We start from the raw sequence: 20,635 nt of genomic DNA, 5'->3' as shown, positions 1-20,635 counted from the left end.
AAAATGGATGCCTTCCTGGAAACCTATAAACTCCCAAGACTGAATCAGGAAGAAATTGACAACCTGAATAGGCCAATAACCAGTAACGAGATTGAAGCAGTGATCAAAAACATCCCAAAAAAACAAGAGTCCAGGGCCTGATGGATTCCCTGGGGAATTCTAACAAACATTCAAAGAAGAAATAATACCTATTCTCCTGAAGCTGTTTCAAAAAATAGAAACAGAAGGAAAGCTTCCAGACTCATTCTATGAGGCCAGCATTACCTTAATCCCCAAATCAGGCAAAGACCCCATCAAAAAGGAGAATTTCAGACCGATATCCCTGATGAATATGGATTCCAAAATTCTCAACAAAATCCTAGCTAATAGGATCCAACAATACATTAAAAGGATCATCCACCATGAGCAAGTGGGATTTATCGCCGGGATGCAAGGGTGGTTCAACATTCGCAAATCAATCAATGTGATAGAACACATTAATAAGAGGAAAGAGAAGAACCATATGGTTCTCTGAAATGATGCAGAAAAAGCATTTGACAAAATACAGCATCCTTTCCTGATTAAAACTCTTCAGAGTATAGGGATAGAGGGAACATTCCTCAAGTTCATAAAATCCTTCTATGAAAAACCCACAGTGAATATCATCCTCAATGGGGAAAAGGTGAGAGCCTTTCCCTTAAGATCAGGAACACATCAAGGATGCCCACTCTCACCACTATTGTTCAACGTAGTACTAGAAGTCCTAGCAACAGCAATCAGACAACAAAAAGAAATAAAACGTATTCAAATTGGCAAAGAAGAAGTCAAACTCTCTCTTCGCAGATGACATGATACTTTAGGTGGAAAATCCAAGACTCCACCCCTGAATTACTAGAACTCATCCAGCAATTCAGTAATGTGGCAGGATACAAAATCAATGCACAGAAATCAGTTGCTTTCTTATACACTAACAATGCAAGTGTAGAAAGAGAAATTAGAGAAATGATTCCATTTACAATAGCACCAAAAACCATAAGATACCTTGGAATAAACCTAACCAAAGAGGTAAAGGATTTATACTCTAGGAATGACAGAACACTCATGAAAGAAATTGAAGAAGACACAAAAAGATGGAAAAACATTCCATGCTCATGTATCAGAAGAATAAACATTGTTAAAATGTCTATGCTACCCAGAGCAATCTCTACCTTCAATGCCATTCCGATCAAAATTCCAATGACATTTCTCAAAGTGCTGGAACAAACAATCCTAAAATTTGTATGGAATCAGAAAAGACCCTGAATCGCCAAGGAAATGTTGAAAAAGAAAAACAAAGCTGGGGGCATCACAGTGACTGATTTCAAGCTATATTACAAAGCAGTGGTCACCAAGACAGCATGGTACTGGCACAAAAACAGACATATAGACCAATGGAACAGAATAGGTAGCCCAGATATGGACCCTCAACTCTATGGTCAAATAATCTTTGACAAAGCAGGAAAAAACATGCAATGGAAAAAAGACAGTCTCTTCAATAAATGGTGCTAGGAAAATTGGACAGCTATATACAGAAGAATGAAACTCTACCATTCTCTAACACCATTCACAAAGATAAACTCAAAGTGGATGAAAGACCTCAATGTGAGACAGGAATCCATCAAAACCCTAGAGGAGAACATAGGCAGTAACCTCTTTGACATCGCCCACAGCAACTTCTTTCAAGATACATCTCCAAAGGCTAGCGAAACAAAAGCAAAAATGAACTTTTGGTATATCATCAAGATAAAAAGCTTCTGCATAGCAAAGGAAACAGTCAACAAAACAAAGAGGCAACCCACAGAATGGGAGAAAATATTTGCAAATGACACTACAGATAAAGGGCTGGTATCCAAGATCTATAAAGAACTTCTCAAACTCAACACCCAAAAAACAAATAATCAAGTCAAAAAATGGGCAGAAGACATGAACAGACACTTCTCCGAAGAAGACATACAAATGCCTAACAGACACATGAAAAAATGTTCATCATCATTAGCCATCAGGGAAATTCAAATCAAAACCACATTGAGATTCCACCTTACACCAGTTAGAATGGCAAAAATTGACAAGGCAAGAAACAACAAATGTTGGAGAGGTTGTAGAGAAAGGGGAACCCTCTTACACTGTTGGTGGGAATGCAAGTTGGTACAGCCACTTTGGAAAACAGTGTGGAGGTGCCTCAAAAAATTAAAAATAGAGCTACCCTATGACCCAGCAATTGCACTACTGGGTATTTATCCTAAAGACACAGATGTAGTGAAAAGAAGGGTGTTATGCACCCTTCCTTATGTTCCTAGCAGCAATGTCTGCAGTAGCCAAACTGTGGAAAGAGCCAAGATGCCCTTCAGCAGATGAATGGATAAAGAAGATGTGGTCCATATATACAATAAAATATTACTCAGCCATCAGAAAGGATGAATACCCAACTTTTACATCAACATGGATGGGACTGAAGGAGATTATGCTAAGTGAAATAAATCAAGCAGAGAAAGTCAATTATCATATGGTTTCACTTATTTGTGGAACATAAGGAATAGCATGGAGGACATTAGGAGAAGGAAGGGAAAAATGAAGGGGGGGAAATTGGAGGGAGAGACAAACCATGAGAGACTATGGACTCTGAGAAACAAACTGAGGGTTTTAGAGGGGAGGGCGGTGGGGGGAAGGGTTAGCCCGGTGATGGGTATTAAGGAGGGCACGTACTGCATGGAGCACTGGGTGTTATACGAAAACAATGAATCATGGATCACTACATCAAAAACTAATGATGTACTGTATGGTGATTAACATAACATAATAAAATTAAATTAAATTTAAAAAAATACTTGAAAAGCTAAAAAAAAAATGAAGTTGGATTCCTACCTCATACCATATACAAAAATTAACTCAAAATGGACCAATGACCTAAATATAAGAGCTAAAATAATAAACCTTAGACGAAAACACTGAAGGTAAAGCTTCATGACTTCAGATTTGGCAATGGATTCTTAGATATGACACCAAAACCATAAGCAACAAAAGAAAAAAAAACAGATAAATTAGGCTGCATAAAATTAAAAACTTGTGCATCAAAGGACATTATTTAAAAAGTGAAAGGACAACCTAAAGAATGGGAGGAAATATTTGCAAATCATATATCTAAGGCTCTAGTATCCAGAATATATAAGGAATTCTTATAAATCAAGAACTGAAAGACAAATAACCCAATTAAAAAATAGGCAAAGGGCTTGGATAGACATTTCCCCAAAGAAGATATGCAAGTGACTGATAAATACATGAAAAGATGCTCAATATCATTAGTCATTAAGGAGATGCAAATCAAAATCACGATGAGGTACCACTTCAAACCCACTAGAAAATTTTTTAAAGGAAAATATGGGAAAATGAAAAATAATGCTGGCAAAGATGTAGAGAAGTGGGAACACTCATAGATTGCTGGTGGAATGTAAAATAGTGCAACCACTGTAAAAAACATTTTGGTGGTTCCTTAAAAAGTTAAACATAGAATTATCATACGGTCCAGCAATTCCACTCCTAGGTATATACTCATAAGAACTGAAAATTGGTACTCAAACAAATAGATGTATATGCATGTTCATAGTAGCACTATTCAAATATCCAAAAGATGGAAACAACCCAAATATTCATCAACAGATGAATGGTTGAACAAAATGTGGTATATTCATTCAACAGAATATTATTCAGCCACAGGAGTGCTTGGGTGGCTCAGTCAGTTAAGCGTCTGCCTTTGGCTCAGGTCAAGATCTTGGGGTCCTGGAATCGAGCCCCATGTCGGGCTCCTTGCTCAGCGGGGAGTGTGCCTCCCCCTTTTCCTCTGTCCCTTCCCTCCCCTCCGTTCATGCTCTCAGTCTCTCTCTCAAATGAATAAATAAAATCTTTTTTTATATACAGCCATAAAAATGAATAAGGTACTGATACATGATGCTACACTGTGGATGAACCACAAAAATATTATGCTAAGTGAAAGAAAGGAGATACAAAGGGCCATATATTGTATAATTCCACTTACACTAAATATTTAGAATAGGTAAATCCACAAAGATAGTGACTGCTGGGGGCTGGGAGAGGGGTGTGTAAGAAGCAATGGCTTAGTAGATTCAATTTCCTCTTAGAGTGATAAAAATGTTTTGGGACTAGAGAGAGGTTATGGTTACATAAGATTATGAATGGTTTATGACCCATTTAAGTGATTAATTTTGTGTTATGTGAATTTTGCCTCAATAAAAAAATTAAACAATAAGTTAACTAGACTTATTGTGGTGATCATTTCACAATATATACATATAAGAAATTAAGTAGTAAAGAAATCAAGATTAGATCCTTTCCCGCTTAGGTCGGCCATATTTTATGGTTTCAATTTTAAAATACAGTAGCAAAATCATGACATACCTTGGGTTATTACTTCTTTAGGGTTTTATTAGATGTCATGCTAACGAATTCTTCCATCATTTTCATCTACTCTGTACAATTCAGATTTCAGTCCAAGGCTTCAGGAACATTGCAAACAGCTGCACTGGAATTATGCATCTGACCATCAACGACATGCCAACTCTAACGGACAACTGTGTAAAAGTAGGTAGTTGCAAAGTACATTTTCTTCTCAGTCCTAATAGATGGGCACATTTTCTAGTGGCTTGGATTACTGAAAAATATGAATGGGATTTTCAGTTTAGTTGTTTTAATAGTAAGAAAATCATTAAAAAATTTACACACACACAAACATTTGAACATTTGAATCCTTACATACCCTAAAAAACTCTGTTTCCCCATTAGGATATTTTTATTTCAGAGATCCTGTAGCCTAAGCATAAACTTTAACTTTAGTTCTCTGTGTCAAACTTCTAAATGTAGTGATTTTTTTCAGCATTCCATTTTCTCATGTTTTCCCCCACTTTGTAACATGATTTAATTTTGATTCCTCTCCATTACTCAAGTTTAAGTGTGCTCAAATATATTGAATAAAGGTACCATTGTCTTTGAAATTAGGAAAATTTAATAGTTAATATGTCTCCTTCTGAAAATATTGAGAAAAATAAATAACCTCATTACTTTGCTAAGCTTGTTCTATACACTGTGGTAAATTTAATCATCTTTTTTTCTTCTGAAGGCTTTAGTTGAAAAGTGTTCTCGTATAACATCAATAGTTTTCATTGGTGCGCCTCATATCTCTGACTGTGCTTTTAAAGCTCTTTCTACTTGTAACCTCAGAAAGATCCGATTTGAAGGTCTGTGATATTAAAAATGGGGTTCAGCATTAATGTTTACTTTTACTCTTGGGGCATTACAAATACAATACTTGCCTTCTGTTTTTTTTTAAACAGGAAATAAAAGGATTACTGATGCGTGCTTCAAGTTTATAGACAAGAATTATCCAAATATCAATCACATTTACATGGCAGACTGCAAGAGAATAACAGATGTTAGCCTTAAGTCACTTTCACCTTTGAAGCAACTGACTGTGTTGAATTTGGCAAATTGTATAAGGTAATGAGTCATTCAGTTATATATTCAAGAAATATTGATTATCTAAAATGTGTGAGACCCTCTCCTTAAGGGGCTCACTAGTTAGTAAACATGGAAGTCAGGAGTTCAAGTACAGGGAAGTGCAGAGTTCTGTGGTAACATAAAGAAGGGGCACCCATGTGGAATCATGGACCCTTATAAGATTAAATGAATTCACAGGAACACTACGGGCTACTTTTCCTAATGAGGATTCTCATGGTTAGTTCAGTTAACAGGACTTTTCCCTAACGGACTTTGTTAGTTGCTTAGGAGAAACCAATCTTACTGAAGGGTTTCCTCTTCATACTCTTGGTTAGATTTGTCCTCTGTGTGGAGTCCCTAACAGATGGACAGATGACAAGTTCTTAATGAAACCCTTTCTTCAGCTGGGTATTGGGCTTCTATCCTGGTATTCTCAGGTGGGCAAGGATCAAATTCTTTTTTTTTTTTTTAAGATTTTATTTATTTATTTAAGAGAGTGAGAGAGAGAACACACGAGTGGGAGGGAGGGGCAGAGGGAAAGGGAGAAGTAGACTCCCCGCTGAGTAGGGTGCCCACTGTAGGGCTTGATCCCAGGACCCAGAGATCATGACCTGAGCCAAAGGCAGATGCTTAAATGACTGAGCCACCCAGGCAACCCAGGAAAGCATTTTCTATTTAGGCTTCTAGGACTCCTTAGATTAAGAATAAAATATAGGTGCTCACAATTAAAAATTATTACATGTATAAAGATATGAGTCACCATGAGAAAGAGTTACCAGAAACAGCAAAATAAATTTGACCTTCAAATAATTCAGATATTGGAGTTGTCAGACATAGGATATTAAGCAAATATGTATGAAATGTTTGAAGAAATTAATGAAATCAGAAATATGAGCAGGCAACAAAATATGAGAAAATAACTAGATTTATTTAGAAAAACAACTTTTAGGAATAAAAAAATATAATATAGTTATATATTGATATATATATAATATATTGAAATATATTTGAATATGATATATTGAAATAAAGAAACCCAATGGATTGCCAATCAGCGGATTAGAACTCACTGAGGAGAGAAGTACAGAGATGGAAGATAACCTCTTCCATGACAGCAGAGTAAAAAAAAAAAAAAGAAGAAGATGAAAAATATGAAAGAGTATATCATAGGGTAAAAAGACAGAGAAGTTTAGTATCAGAGTTTCAGATTAGATTTTAAAACTTCATCTATAAGAGACAAGCCTAAAACAGTAATTTTGAGAGTCAGAGAATATACATTTTCCTCAACCACACATCAATCTTTTTTAAAATGGGCTGTGCACAAAGTTTTAAAGCAAGTTTCAATAACTTTCAAATTATCAGTATCAACAAACTTTATTCTCTCACTACAATGCTATTAAATTAGGAATCAGTAATGAAAAGGTAAATTAAAAACATATATATGATTTAAAAGCAAAAATTCCAGGGTATCAGAATCACCCAAGGAGCTGAATAAAACTACACATGCCCAAGCCCTACCCTAGAGCTCCTGAATCTGAATATTTAGGAATGGAACCCCAGCTTCTGTATTTTTTTTGAAAAAACTGGTTGGCTCAGATGGTTGAGCGTCTGTCTTCAGCTCAGGTCATGATCTCCAGGTCCTGGAATTGAGCTCCACGTCGGGCTCCCAGCTCCCTCTCTCTCTGCCTCTCCCTCTGCTTGTGCTCTCTCTCTCAATCAAATGACTAAATAAAATCTTAAAAAAAAAACACACAACAAAACAACATAGATGCTTTTGATGCACAGCCAGATTTGGGATTAACTACATTAACCAATTAACTGGGACCGTTACGTGAATAATCCTTTTCTGTTGACTTTTGATGCCTCCTGGATTATAATATAAAATTATAGATACATATATATACACATATTTATACATACATTTACATATATATGTACATTCACACATATATGAGTGTGTGTGTATATATATATATATATATATATGGATGTGTATATGTATGTCTGTTTTCAGACTACCTTTTCTGTTCCATTCACTTATCTGTCTTCTATCTAATTTTATACAGTATTTTATCTGTAAAATGGGGAAAATAAGAGTATAAACTCAGGACTGTTTTGAGGATCAAATACGTTAATTCATGTAATATGCTTAGAATAGCGTCTGGCACATAATAAACACTCAATAAATGTTACCTAATATTATTGCTTTATGTTTTAATATCTAATGGAATTAGACTCTCCTTAGTAAGTTAGATATTTTTTGCCAGTTTATTCTTCCAAATGAACTTTAGAAACTTTTTTTTTTTTTTTAAATAATCTATGCCCAATGTGGGGCTTGAACTCATGACCGTAAGATCAAGAGTCACATGCTCTACCAACTGAGCCAGCCAGGTGCCCCTCCAAATAAACTTTACAACAATTTGGTCACATTTCAGAAAAAATCCTATTGAGATATTAATTGAAATTGTGTTAAATATATAAATTAATTTTGGAAAAATATAGAGTTCTCCAATAGTTATTTGATTTTCTCTTTATCCAAGAATTATTTATTGAAGATATATTCAACTTCCCAAATTATACACAACTCATGAATCGTTGAACACTACATCAAAAACTAATGATATACTATATGCTGGCTACTGAACATAATAAATTAAAAATAAATAAATAAATAAATAAATAAATAAATAAATAAAACGCTAAAAAAAAAATTCCCAAGTAGTTTATGGCTAATAATCACTTTGTAAATAATTTTCACTTTTATGACATCATGGTACAAAAAGATGGCTTGCACAATTTCTGTCTTTCGGAATTGAGATTTTTTAATTTAGGGGTAAAGGTGGTGGGGAAGATGATGATTATGTTAATATGTTGGATACCTTTAAATATTGCATGGAACTTAAACTGAATTAGTTATATTATTCTAATTTTTATGCCTCCTTTTTGTTTGTCAAAAGCTCAGTCTACCAAAAAAATTGTATCTTAATTATGTTCTTTTTGAATTTCTATTTTCATTTTATTTTATATTTATGCTTTATTATAATGTTGCATAAAAATTCATAACTAAAGTTACCAAAACAGACTGAACTTGGATTTCCCCTCTGTAACAGAAAATATATTTATAATTGATATTTATATTATTACTGTTTATATTATGTTTATTATTGTATATATTATTCTTTATATTATTATATGTTTGGTATTTCTGTTGCGGATGAGAAATCCAGAGGTCAGTCCGATTTTTTTTTTTTTTTTGATAACACACACACACACACACACACACACACAACGTATTTTTAAAATCACTACATAATTACTCCATTTCACTGTCACAGTTTCACGGGGGAAAGAATATGATCTCAAGAATCTATACCCAATATACTATCTTCATTGTGGGTGGTAACTTTAATCAACATAAAATTACCTTGTAGTCTTATTTAATATTTTTATTAGCATAGTGTTTTGACTCAATGTATTCATTATTTGCCACTGCTGTATTATTTTTATTTACATTTGCCTAATACATCTTTGCAATTTTTTTTGTTATGTTGTCATTTTATTTTAAATGTGTTTCTTGTAGACTACTTATAATTTAGATTTTATTTGTTAAACCAATTTGAAAATCTCTTGTCTTTTAATAGGGGATATTTTCAACTTATTTATATTTATCATTATTATAAAACTGATATATTAGGTCTTCCTTGGCTTCTTCCATGTTTCTACTATTTGTACTTTTTACCTTTTTGTTTTTATTTACTCTCTCTTTTTTAACATATGGATCATGTTTTGCTATTTTAAAAGCTTTTATATATCACTGATTATTGCTTTGTTTTTACTTATTCTTATATCTTTCTCAAGAATCCTCTTTATTTAAAGATTGAATCCTAGTTCTCTATTTTTTATCTCATTTATTTTTAATTCTTTATCTTTCTGCATTTCAAAGGAACTTCTCAAATATGCCTTCTACTAATATTTTAAAGGGTCAATTTTGGTTTTGATGACTTAAATTAGGTTATTATTCTTATCATTGAATTTTTAGTTTGTCATCTTTTTTTTGACTTTTTTGTTAATTTGAGGATAGTTGACACACAATGTTACATTAGTTTCAGGTGTACAACTTAGTGGTTTGACACCTTTATACATTATACTGTTTTCACCATCTGTATGTAGCTACCATCTGCCCTGTTACATCATTATTACAATATCATTAGCTGTATTCTTTATGCTGTATTCCTTATCCTTTTACTCCCTTGACTTGGTCATAACTGGACGCCTGTACCTCCTCTTCAGCCTTTTGCTTATCCTCTCACCCCTCTACCCTCTGGCAACCATCAGTTTGTCCTCTGTATTTATAGATCTGATTCAGCTTTTTGTTTGTTTATTCATTTGGTTTTTTTTTTTTAAAGATTTTATTTATTTTTTTGACAGAGAGAGACATAGCGAGAGCAGGAACACAAGCAGGGGGAGTGGGAGAGGGAGAAGCAGGCTTCCCGCAGAGCAGGGAGCCCGATGCGGGACTCGATCCCAAGACCCCGGGACCATGACCTGAGCCGAAGGCAGACGCTTAACGACTGAGCCACCCAGGCACCCTCATTTGGTTTTCTTATCTCTTTTTTTAAATTTCACTTATGAGTGGAATCGTATGGGTTTTTTTAGATTTCCTTTGTTGCTGGGAACGGCCAGCAATCCCTGCACCGATGGATGAAAGATGACTCCAAACTTGGCCGTGAAAGAGAGGGGAAGGCAAGGGGGCAACGCTCAGAGATGAAGACCCTTTGCTCTTCTTTGCTCCCGCTTTTATTGGTCCTTCAGGCTATCCTTGTCACTGTTTCTCAAGCACTGATGTGTGACAAGGGGTCTTACTGAAACTGAGAGGATTTACGGGAAAGATAAGATATGCTAATCTACGTGTTCAACTAAACACAGCCTAAGGTACAATGCACACATCTCTTAGATCACAGGGCGGCTGTTTGGGCTAAGAGAGCTTCAGGGAAGGCAACTCCCCCGGCATTCCCACGGCAGAGCGGTCACCTAGGCCTCGGCATTCCAAAGGCCCACGCCCTTCTCCCAAACCTTCCCTTGCCCCCAGCGGCCTGTGTGTTACATTTTAGCAAGCCAGGTATTATGGCTGATTTCATGCTCCGCATTAACCCCAACAATTTTTGAGTGGAATCATATGGTTTTGTCTTTCTCAGTCTGACTTAGGTCATGTAGGTCCCTCCAGGTCCATCCATGTTGTCTCAAATGGCATGATCTCATCATTTTTATGGCTGCGTAATATTCTATTGTGTGTACTGTATAGTGTGTGTGTATATACGTACGTACACCACATTTTCTTTATCCATTCATCAACTGATGAACACTTAGATCGCTTCCATATCTTGGCTATTGTAAATCATGCTGCAATAAACATGGGGTGGATATATATTTTTTGAATTAGTGTTTTCATTTTCTTTGGGTAAATATCCAATAGTGGAATTGCTGGACCCTATGGTAGTCCTATTTTTAATTTTTTTAGGAACCTCCATAGTGTTTTCCGCGGTGGCTGTGCCAATTTACATTCCCATCAATGGTGCACAAATTTTCCCTTTTCTCCACATCCTCACCAATACTTATTATTTCTCGTCTTTTGGATACCAGACACTCTGACAAGTGTGAGGTGATATTTCATTGTAGTTTTGATTTGCATTTCCCTGGTGATGAGTGATGCTGAGCATCTTTTCATGTGTCTGTTTGGCCATCTATAGGTCTTCTTTAGAAAAATGTCTATTCAGGTCCTCTGCCCATTTTCTTACTTGGAATATTTGTTTTTTGGGTGTTGACTTGCATAAGGTTTTTTTTTTTTTAATTTTTTTTTTTTTTTGACAGAGAGAGACAGCGGGAGAGGGAACACAAGCAGGGGGAGTGGGAGAGGGAGAAGCAGGCTTCCCAGGGAGCAGGGAGCCCGCTGTGGGGCTCGATCCCAGGACCCTGGGATCATGACCTCAGCCAAAGGCAGACGCTTAACGACTGAGCCATCCAGGTGCCCCTAAGCTTTTTTTTCTTTTTAAATAATTGTTTTTTTCTTTTTACAAAAGTTTATTCTTAAATGTACAACAAGATCTAAGAAAACACTTCATTCTAGCTGTAGGTGGCAACAGATGCTATGACAGGGAATCCAGATGTTTAAACAGGAATGGAATTAAGGATCACCTTTGCCTCAGGCACAAGGAACAGCTTATTTTTTGCCAGATTTCTTCTTTTTTTTTTTTTTTTTTTAAGATTTTATTTATTTATTTGACAGAGAGAGCGCAGCAGAGGGAGGGGGAGAAGCAGACTCCCGCTGAGCAGGGAGCCCAATACAGGGCTTGATTCAGGACCCTGATATCGTCACCTGAGCCGAAGGCAGACGCTTAACTGACTGAGCCACCCAGGTGCCCTTTGCCAGATTTCTTAATTCCACCTGTGGCCCTGGAGGCTTTCCCTGTGGTCTTTGCTTTTAGCTCTTTGAGTTTCTTTTGCTCCTCTTTCTGTTTCTGCTTCAACGCCTTCTCTTCCTCGTCCGTCTCCTTGGGCTGCTTCAGGGGCCTCTTCCTGCCACCTTTGCAGCTGGGCATGGCACCTGCCCCCCCTTCTCCAGACCCTGCCACCAGAAGATGACTTTTATAAGTTCTTTATATATTTTGGATATTAACCCCTTATCAGACATAATTTGCAAACATCTTCCATTCAGTAAGTCGCCATTTTGTTTGGTTGGCTTCTTTTGCTGTGCAAAAGGTTTCATTTTGATGTAGTCCCCCAATAGTTTATTTTTGCTTTTCTTTCCCTTGCCTTAGAAGACATATCTAGAAAACCTAGATATCTAGAAAAATATTGCTATGTTTGCCATCTGTTCTTTATCTCAAGTGGCCACCTTTTCATCTTAGAATGCATCTTGTTACAGCCAGGTCGCTCCTTATTAATTCCTACTGCTTCTTTACACTGTTTACTATGTTCTAATGTTTTTGTATTTTCTTTTAAAAGTCATTTTCAGAGGTATGCTTTCTCAAGTCTTACAAATGCCATACCATATTTGTTTTCTGGTTAGTAAAAATACCTCTCAATGAATACACCAGCCCTGCTGTTTACTAAGAGATAAGTTGATCAGTTGTGTTTATACTCTCCTTCTCCCTTCTGCCCTCCCATTCCCCCACCCACCAAGCCCTTAACTGCTTTCCCAGGTGCTGCCACAGTCCCCCTGTCCTATTACAGATGGAAGGGGAGTTGATGGACAAAGGAGGTATCCCATTCAACTGAAACAGGCCCATTCACCTTCTGCCTATATTGCTCGGCTCTTTGTAAATCTGACCAAATAGAGGGTATAAGAGATATCAGCAGTCAACTTATATGGCTCCCAAGGCTCTTCCCATCGGTACACCTATCTATAGGATTGTTGTGTGTGAAAGCCACCTCTCTTAGGATGCAGTGTGCAATCTCCTGTTGTGCTTTATTTACTGAAATGCTTTTTAGAAGGAACTGGTGGTCTCCAAATGGAATTAGAAATAAAGCTCCCATTGGAAGATAGGGAACAGATGGGCCAAACAGACTTCTAGCCATTTATAAAGCATAGTTCCTGGTGGAGGGTGAAAATGGCACTGACACAAAGGTGTCTCTGATTACGGATAGACAGTGTGGGAAGACTGAGGTCAAGGTCTTCCTCCAGGTTTTCTGTACTTCAGCAGAGGTCACTTATTGGATTTTCAGTCCAGCTACTTGACCCTGTATTTAGTGAAAATTCCTGCAAGATTCTGGCTGTAGTTTGACTGTTAGTGTTGGTTCTCCCTTTCCTAAGTTTTGGTGTTTTTCTTTTGCAGGAGACTGCATCAGGGACTGCTTAACTTGATCACATTTTAACACCAAAGAGACCTTAAGAACCATCTGTCTTGTTAATAATTCTAATAATCATGCCATTTAATTAAATGAACAATGAACAGGAAGAACATGTTAATTAATCCTTCTCCCGTGACTATCATTTATACTTTTTCTATTATACTGAATTTATATGATCAAATTCGGTTTTAAAATGTTGACACAATACCCATATAAAGATATTACCATGCTATTTTAGAATGTATTGAATACAGTAACTATTACTTAAGTAGTACTCTATATCTTTACACATAAAATCACATGTGAGCTTTTCTCTTTCCTACAGAATTGGTGATGTGGGACTAAGACAATTTCTTGATGGTCCTGTGAGCACCAGGATAAGAGAGCTAAATTTAAGTAACTGTATCCACCTGACTGATATCTCTATTGTGAAACTATCAGAGCGGTACGATAAAACAGTAAAATTTTACATCATATCATTAGTAATGTGTATCTGCTAATAGGAGACTTCAGAAATAGACCTTCAGAACCATTTGGGAAACACCAGGAGACTGAGAAACTGGTCTAATACTCAGGGAAATAAAATAAAATAAAAGACATTGGAGTCAGATAAAACTAGTCTTTTGATCATATCTGAGATGTTTCTTATTAATCTCACATTAGAGAATGTTTGAGATGGAGTCACTAATGAAGTTATCACTATCTAGACATGATTGACTTCTCTGCACTTTTCAAGGATATTATCTCTATGTAAGCATTTCCCAAGGGATGTTCTGGCTGGTGGGTTTATTCCTTATCCTCTTTACTTGTCAGAGACCTTGTGTACAGTAAGGAAGAGTCAATTCCTATAGCAAACGTGTAAGAGATTTTCTCATTGTACTTGGCTTTGTACTTTTAGTGGTCATTCATCATACTTACATGATAGTTTTTTGTATACATGTGATATTTTTTCTTATCAGAAATTATGATATGAAATGAAACCATAGATATAATAGATATATTTGCTATAGGAACAATACATAATATATAATAATATATAATATATAATAATCCACCTCCCTTTCATACTACTTTGTAATGCCAAATTATTTTCCACTTTTAAGTTTACTTTTATTTTGAGAAAAAAAGTCCTTGCTTCAATACCATTTGCTTCTCTCAGATAGTTTTGGTATAAAGAAATTGCTACTGACCTGTGATTAAAAGTAAAATTAATTCTTCATACTGCTTTCTTTCAGCTGCCCTAATTTAAACTACTTGAGTTTACGAAATTGTGAATATTTGACTGACCTAGGAATTGAATATATTGTAAACATCTTTTCCTTGCTGTCAGTAGATCTCTCTGGAACACATATCTCTAATGAGGTAAAGAAAATTTTCAAAATGTTTCAATGACTTTTATTGTTTCCAGTAATAGAACCATTTTTCACTTTGTAAACAATGAAGAGAATATAAATTATTTTTATTTCCTAAATTATTAGATTATAAAAGGTAAGATTAGGAATATTGTTTCTGGAATAGTGATAGATGAGATTATTTGTAAATCAATGGTCTTGTTTCTCTGCTTACAAAGTGGCAAATTCAGTATTTTGAGCAAAGTCCTGACAGATTGGAATGTTACATGATAGACTGAAATCTGTTCCATTATAGAAGTTTGGTAATGTGGACATAATATATTCCAGTTGGCTTATACAGCTTTTCTTATGGACTGAACATTCTGTAAGACTACCTGAGTGCCTTGAGATCTCATTCTTTAGTTCAAAACTGAAGTCTAGAAATGGCCTTACCAAATCTACAGAAGGATACATTTTGAAGAACTAATTTCTGGGACGCCTGGGTGGCACAGTTGGTTAAGTGTTGGACTCTTGGTTTTGGCTCAGGTTGTGATCTCAGGGTCCTGAGATCAAGCCCCTTATCAGGGTCTATGCTCAGCACATAGTCTGCTTGGGACTCTCTCTCCCTTTCCCTCTAAAATAAATAAATAAATCTTTAAAAAAAGGCATTCATTTTTTGCAAGCTGCTGATGCTACTCATCAGAGTTGAAATTCGGTTCACACTCATCCTATCACTCCAGCACTGCTAATCAAAATGAAGATAAACCTGGAGAGATTTGCCAGGTTTCTGAAAAACTTCAATGGGCTATAGTTAGATAAGGAATGCATTGGCTTCTCTTGAAGATCAGGCATTGGACTCATCAAATATCACCTGTGAGGCCTTCTCTGAAAAGCCCTTCCTTCCAGGCAAGTATAGGAACTACTTCTCTATATGGATCTCCAGCCCCAGCACATCCTTGGACATGACCTATTTCTCTCCATTTCTCACTGCATTACTGATAATCCGTGTTGTATCCATTCTTCCCCAACATTCAGTGGGCTCTGTTAGATGTAAGACTAGGTTCTTTCCTTTTTTTTTTATCTAAGAGTGAATTTAGATTCAGCCTCCACTCTGCTAGATGGTCTCCTCTCCCTTCCCTTGGTAGTGTCATCTCTGTGTGGTATGAGAATGGAGTGGGGGCAGTTACATGGAGTCAACTCGTTATGGTGGAGGCAAGTCTGATCTTTTCAGTGTTGTCTTCTGTCCAAGCTGGGACACACTGGGATGGCTGTGAGCTCATTTGGTCTTTGGTTTCCTGTTTAGTTAGATCCCTGATGTGTCTTCCTGGTCCCAGCTCCAAAGGCCCTTTAAGTCTTCTGGCTCCTCTGTCATGGATGTCTTGCTTTGGGCCCCTCTGAGCATGGGGAATCTGTTAGGGTGTCTTAGGTTTGTAGTCCTAGACATCCCCTGCAGACATTTTCCTGCTCTCACATCTAGGGGTATATGCCCTCAGGCCCGTGCCTCACCCTTCTCTCACTCTGCTGCAGAGTGGCTGACTCATGCCCACTAGATTCAGTTGGGTTTGGTGCTTGTGAGGCATTCGTGAGCAATTGGAGGACATGAAGAAGGAAGAGGCCAGAGTTTACCTCCACCTTTCTTTGCATCATCAGCAGCAGCTGCATTTCCTACATGATCCTCTCCCTCCAGTCAGGCCTCCTGTGGTTCCAGCTTCCCTGGTGACCTTGGCCCCTGAGGTCTAATAACACCATCTCTCCTCATTGGTCTTCCAGCATAGGGGGAGTAGTGGCTTCCTGCTGCTGCTCACATCTCTAGATTTGTCATTATCCTATTTGGCTTCTCAGTGTCCCTGCCACAAATGTAGCCAATTTCCTGTCACAGTGAAATTTCCTCAGTTTTGAATAGAGTTGTTTCTGTTTTCCTCTTTCGATCCTGGCTGATACGACAGCAAGCACAGGAAAACCCAGACGCCTTGTTGCTTTTCACAACCTACCAGGGAAGGGTGGGGATGGGCTCCCATCTACTTAGATCCCACCTATCAGGAGGTTCCAACCTTCTCTCCAGATGAATAGAGTCCATGGAGGTCTAGAACAGGGCCCTGTATGGAGGATCTCCCAGCATCTCATTCTTTGCTTCCCTCTAGCTCCCCCTTCCTCTGCTCTTTCCCTCCACCCCTCCTTCCTCTCCCTTTCCCTGCTCTCTCCCTTCTCTTCTCCTTCCCTTTCTGTTCCTCTTCCTTGTTCTCTTTTCTGCTCTTCTTTTCTCTTGACATAGACTAATCTGGGGGTGGAAAAAATGTTCCAACTGATTACATGGTTTGAAAAATATTATGTCTCAAGACTTTCATGGTTTAAAATTTAAAGTTTGAAGGCCTGGGATTTTTTTTTTTTTTCCTCCTGTATTCTTCTGTAAAAACCTTCCCCTGACAACTACAAGTAGATGCCCAGCTGCTGTTAGAAGGGTCATGAGGTAACAAGAAGTAGAGGATCAAAGCACATTATAAAACACATTAAAATATGATTCCACCACAGCACTCATCACAAGCCTGGAGTGTCTGGTGAACATTTGTGGAACAAAAGCAGTGAAGCTTAAATGCTTTATCCTAGGTTTTGGCATTTCGGGAAAACTCAGTTTTTACTTTCAAAGACCACATATTAAAGTTTTATCTACTGAGGACAAGTTAAAAACTTAGGATATAGGGGTGCCTGGGTGGCCCAGGCAGTTAAGCGCCTGCCTTTGGCTCAGGTCATGATCCCAGGGTCCTGGCATGGAGCCCTAAATCAGGCTCTCTGCTCAGCAGGGAGCCTGCTTCTCCCTCTCCCTCTGCTTGTATGTTCTCTCTATCTTTCTCTGTCAAATGAATAAGCAAAATCTTTTTAAAAAAAACCTTAGGATATAGCCTCAAGTCCCATTCACAGTTTTTTTTTTTTTTCTTGTAAAGAATATACACAATCTGAGAGAGCTGTAAATGGATATATATGGGGAGAATGCTAGTTATGTTCTGCTAAAATATTGAAAAATAAGTCTTCTGAAGGTTTTTGTTTTCTTCCTCCAAATTGGTTAAATTCTGATCTAAAAGTCAAATGATTGACAATACAGTACTACAACAGCTGTGGAAGCTAATCTCAAACAGTCAAAATAAAATGAGTAGCTCAGGGGCGCCTGGGTGGCTCAGTCGTTAAGCGTCTGCCTTCGGCTCAGGTCATGATCTCAGGGTCCTGGGATCGAGCCCCGCATCGGGCTCCCTGCTCAGTGGGAAGCCTGCTTCTCCTTCTCCCACTCCCCCTGCTTGTGTTCCTGCTCTTGCTATCTCTCTCTCTGTCAAATAAATAAATAAAATCTTTAAAAAAAATAAAAAAATAAAATGAGTAGCTCAGATATCAATTTGGGCAGCTAACCACCAGTCTGGATTGTAGGTCTGATGAAGTGCAAATCTGACTGGAGACTTAACATTTGGGATTTAAACCCTGGAATGTTGCAGATATTCACTAGAGATCAAATGTGACCAATTGTGCCTCTTGAAAAAAAAGGTTTCTTACATTTTCTACTAATTATGTTCACTCTCAGTTCTTTTCAATAATGAGTTTTCAGTTAGAATCATACTACTCATTTGGTTAACAGATCTTTAGTCTGACTACTTTGTACTCAGTGCTGGGGATGCTGGAATGGACAAAGCAGACATGGCTCCTCAGACATGGGGCAAGTGGTTACAAGCCATGATGGGTGTGGGAAACAACCTCTCTCACAGAGAAGACCTTTTCTAAGAGAGAAAGAAGGGGTATGCACTGAGCCAAAGGAACAGCCTGAATAAAGACATAGAGGTTTAAAAGTATGGTGGCACCAAGGAAATCTGCACATTTGGGTATGGCTTGATTGTGAGGAGACTGGTGAGAGATGATGCTTAAGAGGTACAGGACCAGGTCACGAGGGGTGCAGAAGCCACATTCCACGAGGAATTTATTTTCTGCCCTTTTGGCAATGGAAGGACACTCGGTATCATCAATTAGGCTGTAACAAGGTCAGATAGACAAGTTTTAGAGATGACTCTACCTGCTGGATAGACATAGGAATAATAGATGAACTAGAGACTAATTATAAGGCAGTAGTCCAGGTACAAGCATCTGTGTTAAGGCTAGAGCCCTGGAGCAAAGTCTGCAGTTTTGAGCGGCATTGAGGAAAAAGAATCAACAGGAGATAGAAATAGACTGAGTATGGGGGTAAAGAAGAGAGGGAGAGAATCAAGGGTGTTGCCAGATTTTTGGCTTGAGCCTCTGTATAAATGGCGGCGTCCCTTATTGAGTTGTGTCCTTTCCACAGTGGGAGGAGTAAGTTTGCTATTTCTCTGAGTCACCTGCAAGACAGATTTATAGAAATGTAGAGAGCTCAGAAGTAAGCAGAGAAATCACTGAAATTCACTCTTCAGAGGTAGAAGAGCTTTTTAGGTTTGTAGAGGGTGAAGGGGTGTTACATTCTGAAAATCATGGAAACTCATGAGGAAGTTAATCGGCAAAAGCACAAACACATACAGTTAGAAACTTAGAAAGATGTTTGAGAGCTAATTTAAATGGGGGAAGCAAAGAGGAGAGCACAGTTATTTCACACTGTATACATTTCTTATAATAATTAGAAAATAGTGAATAATGTATCATCCATGAATAAAAGTTGTTTAAGAAGTTATCTGGTAAGTGCATTTTAGAGAATGAGGAAATATATCAATTTTCCCTCTTCCAATATAAAGAGGACAGGGTTTACTAGTGAGGGAAATAGCTTACTAAAGTGATGGTATCTTTTTTTTTTTTAAGATTCATTTTTTTATTTTAGAGAGAATGAGTGGGGGGAGGGGCAGATGGAGAATGAGAGAGGGAAACTCAAGCATACTCCACACTGAGCATGAAGCCCCACACGGGGCTCAATGCAGGCTCCATGCGGGGCTCGATCTCACAACCGTGAAATCAGACCCGAGCTGAAACCAAGAGTTGAATGCCCAACTGACTACGCTACCCAGGTGCCCCTAATGTGATGATATCTTAAAGTACCTGTAAAAATCTTTAATCTCCTATAACTTTTCTTCATGTCTAATTAAATAGGATGTTATTCATTCCCTTCCTACCCTGGAGGATCGTTTGAATATGAGGTTATATCTCCACATATGTGGGAAAATGTTTTCCTCTAGTTAGGAGAATTATCACCTACTAAGACCACAATACCCACAGTTAGGACAGTTCAATCCATTGCTTAAGTTGCCTTAGTCACTGCCATATTTGCTGTTTAAAGGAAAAATGAGTCAGAACAATGTTCCAGACAGTGTGCTTAGACAGTGGTTTAGGACTCTTTCATTTGCCTGATGTTTGAAATTTTCAATTATGAGTACTGTATCCTGAGTGCCTATTATGTAGGCAATCTCCTGGAGCCCCCTCACTAGGATGTGAGATCCATGAAGACTTAGACTCTGTTTTGTTCATTGCTGAACCCTGGGGGTAGTAGACACTTGATAAATACTCACTGAATGAAGGAATAAATGCTGAGCTCTAGGGTTATCAAATGTGAATAAGACCTGTTCTCTACAGCCCAATTTGGAAGGGTAAGTATGGGTAATTTAAATATGGTGTGACCGGTGTAGTGTTGGAGGAAGAGAAGAAGGGATCTCTTAACTCAGCCTGCTCCACATGCAAGCATGCAAATGCATGCTTGTTCAAGGAACTTTAGGTAGCTTAATACTACTAAAATATACTATGAAAATTAGATGTCACTGAGTATTTCCATACCGTGCCAAGGAGCTTGGACTTGAACCAGTGGATGATGAAATAGCACTTTGTAGGGAAGTCACAGTCCTAGTTAGCCTCCCATTTTAGATAGATTATTTGGGTTGTTCTCTGGGGGACAGATTGGAAGGGAGAAAAACTAAAGGCAGGGAGACCAGTGAGAGGTCTTTTAG

At 37.6% G+C, this 20,635-nt stretch overlaps 2 protein-coding genes across 3 annotated transcripts in view; one reads left to right on the top strand and one right to left on the bottom strand.

Annotated features, from left to right (window-relative positions):
* Window positions 1–20,635, top strand: part of FBXL13 (F-box and leucine rich repeat protein 13) — a 237,227-nt gene that overhangs the window by 166,122 nt on the left and 50,470 nt on the right. Inside the window, exons 13-17 of the mRNA XM_032401864.1 lie at window positions 4,513–4,611; window positions 5,147–5,264; window positions 5,361–5,523; window positions 13,697–13,816; window positions 14,607–14,733. Of these exons, the coding sequence (XP_032257755.1) occupies window positions 4,513–4,611; window positions 5,147–5,264; window positions 5,361–5,523; window positions 13,697–13,816; window positions 14,607–14,733 (627 nt within the window). The remainder of the gene's footprint in view (window positions 1–4,512; window positions 4,612–5,146; window positions 5,265–5,360; window positions 5,524–13,696; window positions 13,817–14,606; window positions 14,734–20,635) is intronic.
* The window catches only part of FAM185A (family with sequence similarity 185 member A), a 140,347-nt gene continuing 125,057 nt past the window's right edge, over window positions 5,346–20,635 (bottom strand). For both annotated transcript variants that reach the window (XR_004299084.1, XR_004299085.1), the window contains one exon: window positions 5,346–5,439. The gene's annotated coding sequence lies outside the window, so the exon portion shown is untranslated. The remainder of the gene's footprint in view (window positions 5,440–20,635) is intronic.

The sequence above is a fragment of the Phoca vitulina genome, unplaced genomic scaffold (genome assembly GCF_004348235.1).
Source record: "Phoca vitulina isolate PV1807 unplaced genomic scaffold, GSC_HSeal_1.0 scaffold4, whole genome shotgun sequence".
Classification (NCBI taxonomy): Eukaryota; Metazoa; Chordata; class Mammalia; order Carnivora; family Phocidae; genus Phoca; species Phoca vitulina.
Note: the sequence above shows the minus strand (reverse complement) of the source record. Positions and strands in the feature narration are given on the sequence as shown.